Genomic DNA, 14,872 nt, shown 5'->3' on the forward strand with positions numbered 1-14,872 from the left:
TGTTATTTAGTTTCTTATAAAATTAGCAGCTGCTGGAGTTTAGAAATAAAAACTAACAATGCTGGAGATGGCCAGCAGGTTGACAGACTGTTTCAGTTGGGGTCCCTTCATCAGATCAAGGGAAAAAAACAAAGGGAATATCTCTGATATCTTTGAGTGAAACAGGGCTGTCCTGGGTAAACCATTTTCATAAGTTATGAAAATTTATGGAGTGGCATGGTTAGCATAGCAGATAATGTAACACTTTTATAGTAACCGCATTCAGGACTGGAGTTCGTATCCCGTGCTGTCTGTGAGGAGTTTGTACATTCTCCCCATTTTCGTGTGGGTTTTCCTCGGGTGATCCAGTTTCCTCCCACCGTTCAAAACCTACTGGGGGTTGTTGGTCAATCGGGTGTGTTACGTCCCTTGACCAGCAGCAATAGAAATTCACCAAGACAATGGTATCTTCTAAAACAATTTTTATTAATAACAACACTTCTTACTTAACCCCACTATGCGCAAATGAATATATGTATGTATGTGGCAGGTCCCAAAACCATTACAGTTTAGGTATGATTGTAAAAAGAATAATTTTTAACAAATTTTGCGTTGAAACTCAGATTCTTTCAGTTGTTGCTTAAAAATAATTATGGAGTCGGTGTGAGTCATCAAACTTCTCAAAACTCATGAAATTCTTGTAGAGTTTTTTTCAGTGAATGATTTACTTCTTGCATGGAGGTTACAGTAGTTGTAATCTCGGCACAATGACTTCAACAAACCCAGGCAAGGGTTACATGAAGTGGCCATTTAACTATGAGAAAGCAGAAATGGCTTTACCTTACCACTGATTTTGTATATCTCCCATGATAAAGAAAGTACAACACAAACATTACCTTTCTGACCAGGGGCTACTGCATTTCTGACCTTGGGTGTTTCTTGGTGCAATATTAAAATGCAGCTTTTTGGTGTGTTGAAATCACATGAACATCACTGCTGTCTTTGAAGTTTGTTCAAACCACTTCAAAAAGTATGATTCATGAGCAAAGGACTCCAGTGTGCAGGTCATTGAAGAAAGAAGTTGCTTGTTTGAAGAGATGCTATTTCTCAGCAAACACTATTGTCTTAGTTTCAGTGAAGAATCACTTCAGTTTTTATGGCTATTTCTTTGGCTTGGCTTCGCGGACGAAGATTTATGGAGGGGGTAAAAGTCCACGTCAGCTGCAGGCTCGATTGTGGCTGACAAGTCCGATGCGGGACAGGCAGACACGGTTGCAGCGGTTGCAAGGGAAAATTGGTTGGTTGGGGATGGGTGTTGGGTTTTTCCTCCTTTGCCTTTTGTCAGTGAGGTGGGCTCTGCGGTCTTCTTCAAAGGAGGTTGCTGCCCGCCGAACTGTGAGGCGCCAAGATGCACGGTTTGAGGCGATATCAGCCCACTGGCGGTGGTCAATGGGGCAGGCACCAAGAGATTTCTTTAGGCAGTCCTTGTACCTTTTCTTTGGTGCACCTCTGTCACGGTGGCCAGTGGAGAGCTCGCCATATAATACGATCTTGGGAAGGCGATGGTCCTCCATTCTGGAGACGTGACCCATCCAGCGCAGCTGGATCTTCAGCAGCGTGGACTCGATGCTGTCGACCTCTGCCATCTCGAGTACTTCGACGTTAGGGATGTAAGCGCTCCAATGGATGTTGAGGATGGAGCGGAGACAACGCTGGTGGAAGCGTTCTAGGAGCCGTAGGTGGTGCCGGTAGAGGACCCATGATTCGGAGCCGAACAGGAGTGTGGGTATGACAACGGCTCTGTATACGCTTATCTTTGTGAGGTTTTTCAGTTCGTTGTTTTTCCAGACTCTTTTTACACTTCAGCCAACAGCGTTTTAGCAGACATTTCGACTTTCATAATGGTTTCTGTATGTAAGGGTTTGTGGTGTCTCTATGTAAGGGTTTGTGGCCCTGTCCAGCCCACAATTCCTTTTCTAAGAAATATATATTTTATAACTAAAAATTTATAATAACACAATTCCATCACAGGTGTAATGGGTGACATGGGCCAAAATGCCCTATTACTATGTTGTATGCATAAATTTTAAAAAAATTAAATGAAGGGAGTCATAAAATTAGAAAATGGGCAATGGATTGTGAAAGGCAAGTATGCAAATTGTACCTGGCTGGTCAGACTATGTTAATGGAGATAGAAAAACTGAGCCAACAGCAAGATTGTTTTGGCCTGTTCTGATACAGGTGGAGGGTGAGTTACATGAAATTGAGTTCTGTGCCTAAATGGAAGATGAGTTGCTGTTCTTGAAACTTGTCTTTTCCTTCATTATAATAGAATAGGTTAGAAAGAGAGTGGGATGGAGAATTAAAATGGCAAGAAAATCAGGTCACCCGTGTAGACTGAACACTGGTGCTCCTGACAGTGATCTTCCAATTGGCATTTTTTTTCCCCGGAGGAGGCCACATTGTGAACACCAAATGCAATACTCTAGTTTGTAAGAAGTGCAAGTGAATCACTGAATCACCTGGAAGAACTCTTTGGATTTTTGAATGGTGGGAAGAGAAGAGATGAAAGGACAGATGTTGTATCTCCTGGGTTGTACAGGATTGTGTCATAAAAGAGGAAGTGGTTGATGGAGATGAAAGAACAAGCAAATGGTTGCAAAGGGGATGGACCCTTGAAGTGCTTACAGGAAAATAGATGGTGGAAAGATGTGGCTGGTGTAAAATTTTGTTGGAGCTAGTGGAAAGTGTGAATATTGATCAATATGTTGAAGTAGATTAAGTGAAAGGTGAGGGCCAAGAGATCTCTATCCTTGCTTGGCCCAGGAGGAGTGGTTGGTAGTGGGAGGGGTGCTGTGGGGAATGCTAGAGTTTAGGAACAAGAAGAATGTTTGGAGGCTCATGTCTGGAAAGTCATTAGTGGAGCAAATCCAATGGAGACAGAGCGAGTGGAGGAATGGAATGCAGTCCTCATAGGAGGCGAACTAGTCCGAATTGATCTGAAATGTTAACTCTCTTCCTCTTGCCACAGATGCTGTCTGATCTGCTGGGTGTTTCCAGCATTTTCTGTTTTAATTAGGAGCCTTCTTTAAATAATTTGGGCTTGATTCCGAAGCCATTTAAGATTTTTAAAAAATATAATGCTTTGCACTATTGCCCCATTTGGTGAGCAGAGCTCTCATCTTCAGTGACTTAACTTAAGTGTAACTTAACTCCACCTGGAAAATGCTGCCAGAGACTTGTAAGCAGATAAAAGGGTAGGATGACTCGGATTACAAAGTGAAATGTATCAGAGAATGCAAGAAGACAATTTTAGAATTTTTTTTGTTTCGTAACGGAAAATTGAAAGGACAATCTTTTCATTCGCAGGATATGGGTACGGCCCTCAAACCCTGCCTTTATCTCTCAACTCTGGTGAACCTCTTTGGAAGCATTGCAATTTGTCTGATAACATAAGATTCTGTTGTAGTGTTTAGAAGTCATGCTCAAGTATGTGGCTCGGAAATGTATTGCTAGTACGTGGAAAGATACAAATATGCTTGATATTAATAGATGGCATAATGAGATGAAATATTGTTTAATAATGGAAAAAATTACATATGTTTCGCATGATCATTATAATTCTTTTATATTAATAAGTGTTTGTTATACTCAGAATATTTACATTTCATTTTATATTGATTAGATTTTAATATGTATATTTAACTTTTTTTAATATTCTTTTTTTTATGGTTCTCCTTAGGAGAGTTGGCTGAAGGGGGGGTTTCTTTTCTTTTTTTTCTTTTATATATATATTAAAAAATGTTCATGTTTAATTGCTGCATATGTCATATTATTTGTTTTTTGAACGAATAAATAAAGTTTAAAAGAAAGTATGTGGCTTGGAAGAAAGCGACTATCATGATTTTCTCTAATGCGTGCAGATTTTCTCCTTACTGATGGTGAAAGTTTCCAGTTTTGGGAGGTGTTGTTGATGGACCCTGATTAGTTATTACAGTGTATCTGAAGGATTCACACTGCAACTTTGGGTGGAGGGATTGAATGCTAAATGTGGGAGTTTGGTTGACAATTATGAAGGCTGCCATTTTGTGGATAGTGCCCAGTCTCTGTAGAGTTGTTGAAACTGCATTCATTTAGGCAAGTTGATATATTATCTAATCACAATAAAAAATTGTGGTGGCCTTCCCTCCTGCTCAATGTTAATAATAATTTGGATGTTTATAAATTATTGGTGCACATATTATTTTTCAAGTCAGAATTTAGAGCAGATTACTGTGTGTGTGTGTGTGTGTGTGTGTGTGTGTGTGTGTGTGTGTGTGTGTGTGTGTGTGTGTGTGTGTGAGATATGGAGCAGATTAGTGTGTGTGTGTATGTGTGTGATATGGAGCAGATTAGTGTGTGTGTGTGTGTGAGAGATATGGAGCAGATTAGTGTGTGTGTGTGATATTAGCAGATTAGTGTGTGTATGTGTGTGTGTGATATAGAGCAGATTAGTGTGTGTGTATGTGTGTGTGTGTATGTGTATGTGTGTGATATGGAGCAGATTAGTGTGTGTGAAATAGGAGCAGATTAGTATGTGTGTGTGTGAGTGGGTATGTGGGTGGGTGTGGGTGTGTGTGTGCGGATGTGTGTGTGTGCGTGTGCAAGTGTGTGTGGATGTGTGTGTGGCTGTGCGTGCGTGCACGAGTGGGTGGGTGTGGATGTGTGAGCGCGCGTGCATGCGAGCATGCGTGTGGGTGGGTGTGGATGGATGTTGAAAGCACGATAATCTAAGAAGCAATGAAGTGAAACTGACAAATTCCCTTCCATTTCTTAGGCTTTACATTGAGTGTCAAAAATGATTTGCTTTCACTCCATTTCCTGAAAAAGCTGTTGAGGCCAATGGTGGGTTCACAGACTCTGTCACAGAAGAGGCAAATGGGTTTGGGTGGTAAATGTACTCTTCTCCAATTGAAGAGACTTCTCCAAATGATTCTCAGTGCCTTCCCAAATGCTCCTTCTTCATTCAGAATGGTAATAGGCCAGGGATTCCGTTGAGTGATAACTCTTGAAGGAAACTTTGATAATATCCTTGAATTGTTTATTCTGTCCACCTGCTGATCCCTTTTTCATGGCAGACCATGGATTGTAAGCCTTCAAATGTTGCTGCCCGGCCATCAGAGACTAATTAGAAGATAGTGGAATGTTGGTTGGGGAAAGGGGCCTTCAAATATTTTTGTTTTCCGCTGCTGATTAATTTGGAGGATTTCGTTGTTCATGGTTTTTCTGCTGTTGGATGCCTGATGGAAATAGTCTATGTTTTAGTTGCGTGTGGGGGCTTTGGACAGGATTTGAGGCTTTGATCTTCAAACTCTATTGTCAAAAATTATGCTAGTACCACTGAATCCCTCCTCCTACAGGCCCATGTTATTATTTTTTTAATACTTTATTTCAGTTTTCACAGACTTACAAAGTCCAATAAACAAAACCATCCATGTACATATTCATGCCTAAAGTCTATATTTCTACCCACCCACCTCAGTGAATACATTCCAAAAACATCTCGATCCCAGTCATTGTGGGCCCCAACCCCCATCAAAACCTGTAATGAAAAGAAATAACAGTGGCAACGCCATTCAAAGAAAACACTAAAAGGAAAAGAAAGGAACTCAAAAGAAAAAAGAAAAAAAAGGACCTGAAAATAAAAGGGCGGGTGTGGCGTCTGCCAAGTCCCATTTCCGTAATCGCACCTCTGGCCTTCCTGGGATAATTTATCTTTATCCCTAATTAAAAGGAGGGAAATCGATCTATCTGAGTACCAGTGTACTGCAAGTAGTGACAGAAATGTGTTATTGGGAGACAAATTAGGGCAGGTTGTGTCGGCCACGTACAAAAACTTTAAAACAGATCTTATTTAAAATGCTGGAGCCCTGCTAATGTTAGATATAATCGGCCCCAGAACCTTTGCAGAAGCTTTAGAGAATGCCCAAGAGACTTCAGTAATGGATTGTTGTTTACAAAAAGGCAACAGATGAAAGAGCTTGTCTGGAAGGGAACTTGCTTTTCTAAGAGGATCCTGTGGTTTTGCAAACAGGGAGTCAAACAGGATAGTCACTGCCTGCCTGACAACTCTGGACGATTCTCTTTTGATGAAGAATCACCTGCGATCTCGTCCTGTGGTGGCCTCGAGTGGGACCTGCTGACCTTCTCACCACGAGGTCCTGATGTCCACGGGCTACATTGGGCTGCACATTTTATTGTGGACTTTTTGTCTTTCTTCCCCATCTTTTTTCTTTATTCTGCTGGAGAACTTAATTTAAACTTTCTTTTAACCGTTTTTTTTGTCTTTTCTATAATTTTTAGAGGAGCTCCAGGATTCTGCTCCTGCTTGCTGTCCATTGTCCCGTGATGTCGGCCCATGTGGGTTATAATATTATATCAGAAGCATTGGTCAATAGATTTGCGCAATATTTGCCGAAGTTGACAAATCCAGTCCAAGCTGTATACGTACAAAAGAGATAATCAGCAGAATACATGTAGATTACTCAATATAGTTGGGGGTGGACCAGGTATGGCTGTGGCTTTGGACGCGGAGAAGGCCTTTGACAGACTGGAATGGGACTTTCTGTTCAAAGTACTGGAGAAATTTTCTTCTGTTAATCATTCATTAATTTAGTAAAAACACTCTCCCATAAACCCAAGCTAAAATTATAACAAACGGGCAGGTGTCTCCAATATTCCCACTGGGTCGATCCAGTCGGCAGGGTTGCCCACTGTCCCTAGCATTGTTTATATTAGCTGTTGAACCGCTGGCAGAAGCCATCTGATGGGATCCAGAAATAAAGGAGTTCAAAGTGGGTCGGGGGGAGCACAAAATCAATCTATTTACAGATAATGTGCTAGTATATTTGACTGACCCGGAGGGATCGTTGGCCAGGCTGGGGACCACACTGGAAGATTATGGTAAGATCTCGGTGTACAAGATAAATTTGGATAAAAGTGAAGTCATATCCTTGACAAAGGGGGATTACAGATAGTACCAACAAGGGAGCTAGTTTAAATAGCCGCAAGAGGGCATTAAATATTTGGGGATAAAATTGTATTGCACCAGCCTATATCTGGCATTAATAACTGCCTTCATGCTGTCCTGGCAGAAGTCAGACCAGTATTGTCAGGATTGCTGTTCCTAGATCTGACACCCATCTTGCCTCGCTTTATGGAGACCTGGTTTCTTTTTAGAACAGGAGATACATAGCCAAAATGAATTTGTGTGTGATTTTCCCCTTCAAATTAGAGCCTCCATGTCACTACACAGCGGCAGGGCTATAGTCAGACCTAATTTGTCCCTCAGAAAGGTAGCAGAAGAACGTCTTGTTTGATAAGTCACTTTTTTAAAAAATTGCTCAAATGACATAACAATCCTCGATACACCTGATCCCTGTCTGGCACCAGGTATCCAGGATCTTGTTACTCATAGTCATAGGAATTCATTTGTTAATGGTTTAGAGTCATTTTAGGAGACAACCTTACTTTTAACCCAATAATCTGATTTATTTTTGTTGCCACGTTTGGATTATATGCTTTAGTATAGAGTTGTCTGTTTTTTGCATTATTAATTTAGTATCCTGTTTGTAAATAATTTCTCCTGCTATTTCCTCCCCTACCCTATGTAGGCCAATTTGTGGCTAGGAAGGTAAACCGTCCCCCTCAAAGAATGAGGTGATAAACCTCGCCTGGGCCACCCAATAATAAGTCCACGAGCCTCTTTCCTCCCAGGCTATAGTCCCAGGTCATTTTTTCCATGGAGACTTTAGCTACTATATTCTTCCACAGGAATTGTCTGACACATTTGTCTTGAAAAAAACTCTGGGGCAGCAGTATGGGCAAAGATTGAAAGAGGTATTGTAGCCTGAGCATCACGTTCATTTTAATGCAGTTAACCCTGCCCATCAACATTATCGGTAAGTGTATCCACCTGTGTAGGTTCACCTCAATATTTCCAAGTAGGGGAGATAAGAATTTACAAAATTTATATAAATTGAATTATCTATCCATATTCCCAAATACTTCATCCCCTTTTGTAGCCATTTAAATTTACTCTTTTGTTGGTATTCCTCATAATCCCTTTTTGTTAGCGGCATTATTTCACTCTTATCGTAATTAATTTTGTATCTCGAGATTTTGCCATAGTCATCCAGTATCGTTTGCAACCTGGCCAATGACCCTACCGGCTCTGTCAAATATATCAAAACATTATCCACAAACAAATTAATTTTGTGTTCTTCCTGGCCTACTCTAAATCCTTTGATGCCTGGATCCCGGTGAATGGCTTCTGCTAATGGTTCAATGGCCAATATGAATAGAGCAGGGGATAGCGGACAACCCTGTCTACTAGATCTGGTCATGGGAAAGCTGGAGATGGCTGTCTATTATTAACAACTTTGGCCTTGCATTTGTGGTACAGTGCTTTAATCCAATTTATGAATGAATGTCCCAACCCAAATTTTTCCAGCACTTTCATTAAAAAAATCCCACTCCAGTCTATCAAAGGCTTTCTCAGCGTTGAGTGACTTGGCTATACTTGGATCTCCCCTTAACTATGCCAGGTGTATTATATTAAGTAGTCTACTTGTATTGTCTGCCAATTGTCTTTTCTGTACAAATCCCACCTGATCTGGATTTATTAATTTTAGTAGATACTGAGTCAGTCTATTTGTCAAAGCTTTAGCTATTTGTTTATAATCCGTATTCAAAGAGAGATTGGTCCATAAGAGGACGGCTTTAGTGGGTCCCTATCCTTTTTAGGAATTAGGCTTTGGGAGGGTGTAGGACTCAGCCACCTGTTCCACCTCATCCATAAATAGTGGCATTAACAGGTCCTTGAATTCTAAATAAATTTGAGGAGGGAGTCCATCTTCCCCAAGAGACCTGTTGGTCTTCAGCAAGCTCAATGTTTTTACTATATTTTTCTCTGAGAAGGGAGTATCTAATCCCTCTCGCTCCTCAGATTCTAAATTTGATAATTCTAAGTTGAACAAGAATTATGTGTTAGGAAGTTCTTGTGGAACAGTAAGGTGGCTAGGATCTCCATAGAAAAATTACGAACTGGGACATCTGACATGACCAGACTTCAAAAAAATACTACTGGATGGTCCAGTCGAGGTTTATCGCTTCTCTCTGCGAGGGAGGTGGTAACCCTTGCTGGGCACAAATTTGACTGCACACGGTAGAAGGAAAGATAGCAGACAAGTTAATATATAAGTGGAACACTAAATTCATATCAAGGGGAACAGGTAACCCCATATTAAAACATGTAATTCAGACATGGAAATATATAAATCAATGTATTGGGCTAAAGGTGGGGTTGTCTCCTAAAATGCCCTTGTCCCAGAACAAATTAATATCTGTGACTCTGGCAAATAAGATCCTGGACATGAGGTGCCAGAAGGGGATCAGGTGTATTAAGGATTGTTATGAATGAGGACAATTCATGTCATTTGAACAACTGAGGAATAAGAATGATTTGTCGAATAAAACCTTCTCCTATCTTCAGTTAAAATCTTATGTATGTAGTGACATGGAGATTTTAATTTGAAGGGGGAATATGTGCAAGTTTATTTCTATGATGTGTCTCTTATTCCAAAGTGAACGCCTGAAGCTGGGATTACATAAGGCTAGGGAAAAATGGGAGATGGACTTGGGCACAACAATCCATGAGCAATACTGGTTAGAACTGTATCAGGACAGCATGACAGCAGTCATTAATGCCATTTATAGGTTGGTGCAATATAATTCTTACATCAACTTTACCTCACACCACAAAAATTACATAACTCCAAACCAGAAATTTCAGAAATGTGCTTTAGGTGTGTTGTGGAGATTTGAATCTTTATCTATTCAACTAGGGTATGTCCAGAGGTGTGATCCTTCTGGGAGGACATTCTGGAAAAAGAATTAAAAAGGTGGATTTTCCACAGGATCTGGAATTGTACCTTCTGTGAAACATTATGGACGTGAGTTTCAAACTAAGTTCCAAATTCAGTTTGTGAACATCGCCTTGGCGATAGCCAGGAAATGTATAGTGGTTACGTGGAAGACTGACTCCCAACTAAATATTACACGATGGAATACAGAAATACAGAACTGTATTCCGCTGGAGAAAATTACATACAATTTAAGGAGGAAATATGACACATTCGTTGGGTTGTGGCAGCCCTATCTGCAGCATATAGGTACGCAGATATAGCTACACCCCTTCCAAATAGAAGAAAGGTAAAAATCCATTTGAAGCGAGTCGGGCGCAGACAGCGTGCTCTTGTATCTTTTTTATTTTACTTTGTTACTCTGGGTTTATATTTGATTCCTTGAAGGGTCGGTGACACTATAGATTTTTTTGTTCTTTATGTTTGTTTCATTTACATAACCTTTTCCTTGTGGTATTAGGAAAGGGAGAGGGGTGGGGGGGTGGGGAATGGACTCTGAATATAATGTAATATCTCATTATTGAGAAGATTGTACTCCTGTTTTGGATTTGTAAGTCTTGGAAAATCAAAAGTAAAATATTAGACTTTGCTGGTGCTCTGAAGGTAGTGGTGAATTTCATCTTTGACAACTGCCTTTGTTGAGAGACACCTCCTGAGATTTGGAAAACAGTCCGAAGTTTTCCAGGGTCTCTTTATGGACCCCTTTATTGTCCAAAAGTGTTGTATTCAGCAAACCGTTGCACAAGGGTCTTTAGTTGGCAAGTGTTTAGTATTACACTCATTCTCTCTGGTGTCTCATTTAAATGAGTCAATAATGACTTGGATTTTGGCAGTGATTTATTGGAGGCAAGATGCACGATTGTGACAAAGCCAGTTAGGAAAGTTGAGATGAAGAATCAGCTTTGCTTGACAACAGTTTGCACTAGGATATTTCAGATTTAGACATACAACGTGATAACAGGCCATTTCAGCCCACGTGCTCGTGTCGCTCCATTTGCCTACACCATCCCGGTACATTTCAAACATTCGGAGAAAACCAGAACCCGAGGGGAAAATGCAGTCAGAGGGAGAGCGTACAAACTTCTTACAGACAGCATGGGGATATTTAAACCCTGGTCCCGAATGCTGGCGCTGTAAAGGTGTTGTGCTAACCACCCAAATTAATGTTTTTGTACCTTTGGCTTTACTGAATACTTCTCACTCTTCAACTCCAACTCCTTTCTGATCTTGCAAAGGAAAGAAGACCAATGACACATGAAATTGTAACTATCCTTTTAAATATTATGTACTGTATAAATGTATGTAATAGTAGATACCTGGTAAAAGTTGATCCCCTCTTTTATTTTTGCTCCAAAATCTGGTATTTTCCATATATCGCATGTAAAGGTCAACCCCTCCCCCTTATTTTTTGAGCCCTCTTGCCCAACAAAGCTTCCAATACCCTGACCACAGGCTCTCACCTAGGCCCCGGCTGCCCACCCGCTCATCCGAACCCCTGGACGCCTTGAGTGACACGTGGTCAAAAGCATGTAATAGTCAACCCCCTGAATTTTACCCCAAAAATTGATCCACAAATACAACTATTACATGCGCTACATTTCCTTCAGAATTACAGCTGAAATGAGGGCACAGTTGATGGAAAAGATTGAGTAGACCAAAGCAGTTCTTTGAAGGGTTGGAAGCTTGTAAGATAGCTGTTATGCAGCAATGACTTATTGGTCAAATATACTCAATTTGTGTACCATGAGGGCTATTTGGTTCCTGACATTTTACGTTCAAAAACAGGATTAACTAAACTGAATTCCAGAGATGAGGGTTTAATATCAAGAAATTGATTGATCAAATATGGTTTCAAGGAAATGCCGTAAGTTAATGGAGATAAGACAGCAGACTAAACTGTGTCATACATATCGCAAAAGAATACTGGGAGTGCAATCATCTTTGCCACAGCCTCAATGGAAAACCATTTTCAGTTGCCTCAGTGATCTTCCTATTATATTCCTAAATTTAAAATATTTATCAGAATTTGCTTTTTTTTTCCCTTTAGAGATAAACCTCTTAGCATTGTGTGCACTTCTATGCGAAACCTGCAAATGTTGCTTTTGAAATTTAATCTTTGCGCTCCTTGTTTCTTTACCACATTTACACGTCCATACCAATAAACAGGTGGCTTGATCAAAAGCATCACCTTACGATTGCTTGTGTTGAAATTTATTTGCCATTTGTTTTCATTTCTTCAAAATGGTTGGCATCAACCTGTAGTTTTTTTCTTCACCCCAATTACCCCAATGTAGTGGAAATTCCATTTTCATATTTTCAATTTCTGATTCCTTAGTTCAAATAATTCTGAGTATGTTAGACAGCTGGCATCACTGTTTCTTGTGATACAGCATTTTCCATCTCTTTTTGACAATTTGCCTTTAAATCAACATGGTTTAAGTTAAAATGTGATCAAATAAATGTTATTTATTTGGAACTGTATAATAAGCGTTATCACATTCTTGACTAAAATGATTCTCTTTTAGACTAAAATTAGGAATGAAAGACGGTGACATTCAGAAGTTGGAATTTAATAGCCAAATCTCCAAGCAACAACGTAGTGATGCTCTAGACAAAAGTTGTAATTCACTGGGCAGAATAAGCCCAGCACTAACCTCAAGCAGAAAAAAGAACAGTAAGTTGTGTTAGCAGGGGTGGGTTGGGGATGGAGGGTGGAGGGTGGAGAATGAAAGCGGAACAGAAATTAATCTGGAGCACAGTAAACACCTAAAAGCTGAAAGGTTTTATCAAATAGAAATGAAGATGAATTATTTTTACTTGGGTTATTTCATGTGTCCTTTTATGTTTGGAAAATTAGCTACTTAATTATATCCTGTTTGAGGAAGGAGTAGAAGATTATTGGGGGAGAGAGGGAACAATAGAACGATGGAAATTGAAGTGTAATTTTATCTTAATATTGAAATCCTCCATTAGATGGTCAGAAACCTTTCTTGCAAGTTTGCATTTTATTGCTTAATAAAAATGAGGAAAATGCTCCAGTTGCAGTTAATTTATGAGGTGAGGTTAGTGGAGCTTTGCTTGCAGTGTATATTCACTAAGTTGATGACCAGGATGAAGGAAAGGGGAAAAGTAAAAAACAAAGTCTGCAGAAAGCATGATTGAAGTAAAAACAGAAAGCGAGAGAAACTCAGCAGAAGCAACAGGTGTACTTTATATAGTAAAGATACTTAACCAATGTTTCAGGCTTGAACCCTTCATCAAGGTATGGAAAAATGTTGGCAAGAGTCCAAGCAAAATTGATTGGGGGGGGGGGTGGAAAGAAGCACTGTCCAAAAGGCAGGAGGTAATAGGTGGATAAGGGAGAGAGGGCATGCCAACAAGCAGGGGAGGGAGGGAAGGTAGAGAGGAAAAGGAGTGGAGAGCTTAGGGAAAGACGACTAGGGAAAAGGGAAGGGAGGGAGAAAGACAGTAGGTTAATAGGAATTGAAGAAATCAGTATTAATGCCATCTGGTTGGAGAAGGCCCAGATGGAAAATCAAGGGTTTTGCCTCCAATTTACAGGCGGTCTTGGTGGGGCACCAATTCAGGGTTCCTAACGGGCCTTTCAAGTGAAGCAACACTTAACTAGTGTATCTGCCGGAGTGATCTACTGAATCCAGTGGTCCTTTTGTGACCTCCTCTACATCAGAGAGACTGGGTGCAGATTGGGAGATCACTTCGATGAGCACCTTCGCTCCGTCCGCATCAGTGACAGGGATCTCCCAGTGATTAACCAATTTCAATTCTGCGTCGTGCTCCCATACTTTCATGTCTTTCTGTGGCCTCGTGTACTATCCCACCACCAAGACCACCCATAAATTGGAGCAACAGTTGGTTTTCCGGCTGGGCACTCTCCAACCGGATGGTATTAACATTGATCTCTATGGTTTCTGCTAACCTACTCTCCATTCTCCCTTCCTTCCTTTTCCCCATGACTTCTTTCCTTTTGCTATTCACCCCCTTCCCTCTATTCGTAATGCCATCCCTCCTCTCCCTGCTTGCTGCTATGCCCTCCTTCCTTTATCCACCTATTACCAACTGCCTTTGGGACCGTCCTCCTCCCTTCCCCCTCCCCCATTCTATTTCGTTTGGACACCTGCTGACATTTTTCCATACCATTGGTTATACAGTATCTTTATAGTTGCTGTATATAGTATACTGTTTGACCTCGAGTTTCTTCAGAATGTGCTTTTACTGAGGGAAAAATAAAGTTGAGTGAAATAGGTTAACTCAACATTAATCTGGGTTTGAAGACTGGGGCAGTGTATAATTTTATTTTTTTTTATAAACTACAATCTCTTACGCATTTTAACTTCATACTACATCTCACGAAAAGCATGTGATTTCTAATACCGACAGCTGAGAGAAAGACCTTTGGCCAGGATTTAGAAGAGGTACGATACAAACAAAGGGATGTTGAGGAGCTGCAAACCAAATTATTGGAGGCAGAATCTGTTATCTCAACTTTGGAAACTCAGATGACGGAACAGATAAACTCTTGTCAGAATTTGGAAGAGCATCTGTTGGGAAAAGACAATGTCATTGAGAGGTTGGAACAAGAGGTACGTAACCTGCACATCAAGATAACGACATTTTAGTCCGCAGCTCCATTTCATACTAATGCTTTATCTTACTCTGTCCAAGAACGATTAAAGGAGCAGAACCTGTCATTTAACTGGTGAAGTCTGGTTTACCTTTGGAGAGATCACAGTTGGTCTATCGTCTAACTCTGTGCAGCTTTGCTTTCCCATGTCCCATCAATATGGTTATCAGAAGTTATCAATCTTAGATTTAATATTAACTATTGATGGCGTCAATTATCATTTACGGAAGGGTATTCCAAACTTTCATCACCGTTTACCGAGCGGTTTCCAAACTTCTAATGATGCTAG

At 40.4% G+C, this 14,872-nt stretch overlaps 1 protein-coding gene across 4 annotated transcripts in view; it reads left to right on the top strand.

The window, feature by feature from the left end:
* The window catches only part of ccdc18 (coiled-coil domain containing 18), a 156,777-nt gene that overhangs the window by 40,326 nt on the left and 101,579 nt on the right, over nucleotides 1-14,872 (top strand). For all 4 annotated transcript variants that reach the window (XR_011357961.1, XR_011357960.1, XM_069939270.1 and 1 more), the window contains exons 10-11: nucleotides 12,467-12,615; nucleotides 14,340-14,542. Coding sequence is in view for 2 of the 4 variants with exons in the window: in XM_069939270.1 (XP_069795371.1) it covers nucleotides 12,467-12,615; nucleotides 14,340-14,542 (352 nt within the window). In the remaining 2 variants the exon portion in view is untranslated. The remainder of the gene's footprint in view (nucleotides 1-12,466; nucleotides 12,616-14,339; nucleotides 14,543-14,872) is intronic.

Source organism: Narcine bancroftii, chromosome 5 (genome assembly GCF_036971445.1).
Source record: "Narcine bancroftii isolate sNarBan1 chromosome 5, sNarBan1.hap1, whole genome shotgun sequence".
Taxonomy (NCBI): Eukaryota; Metazoa; Chordata; class Chondrichthyes; order Torpediniformes; family Narcinidae; genus Narcine; species Narcine bancroftii.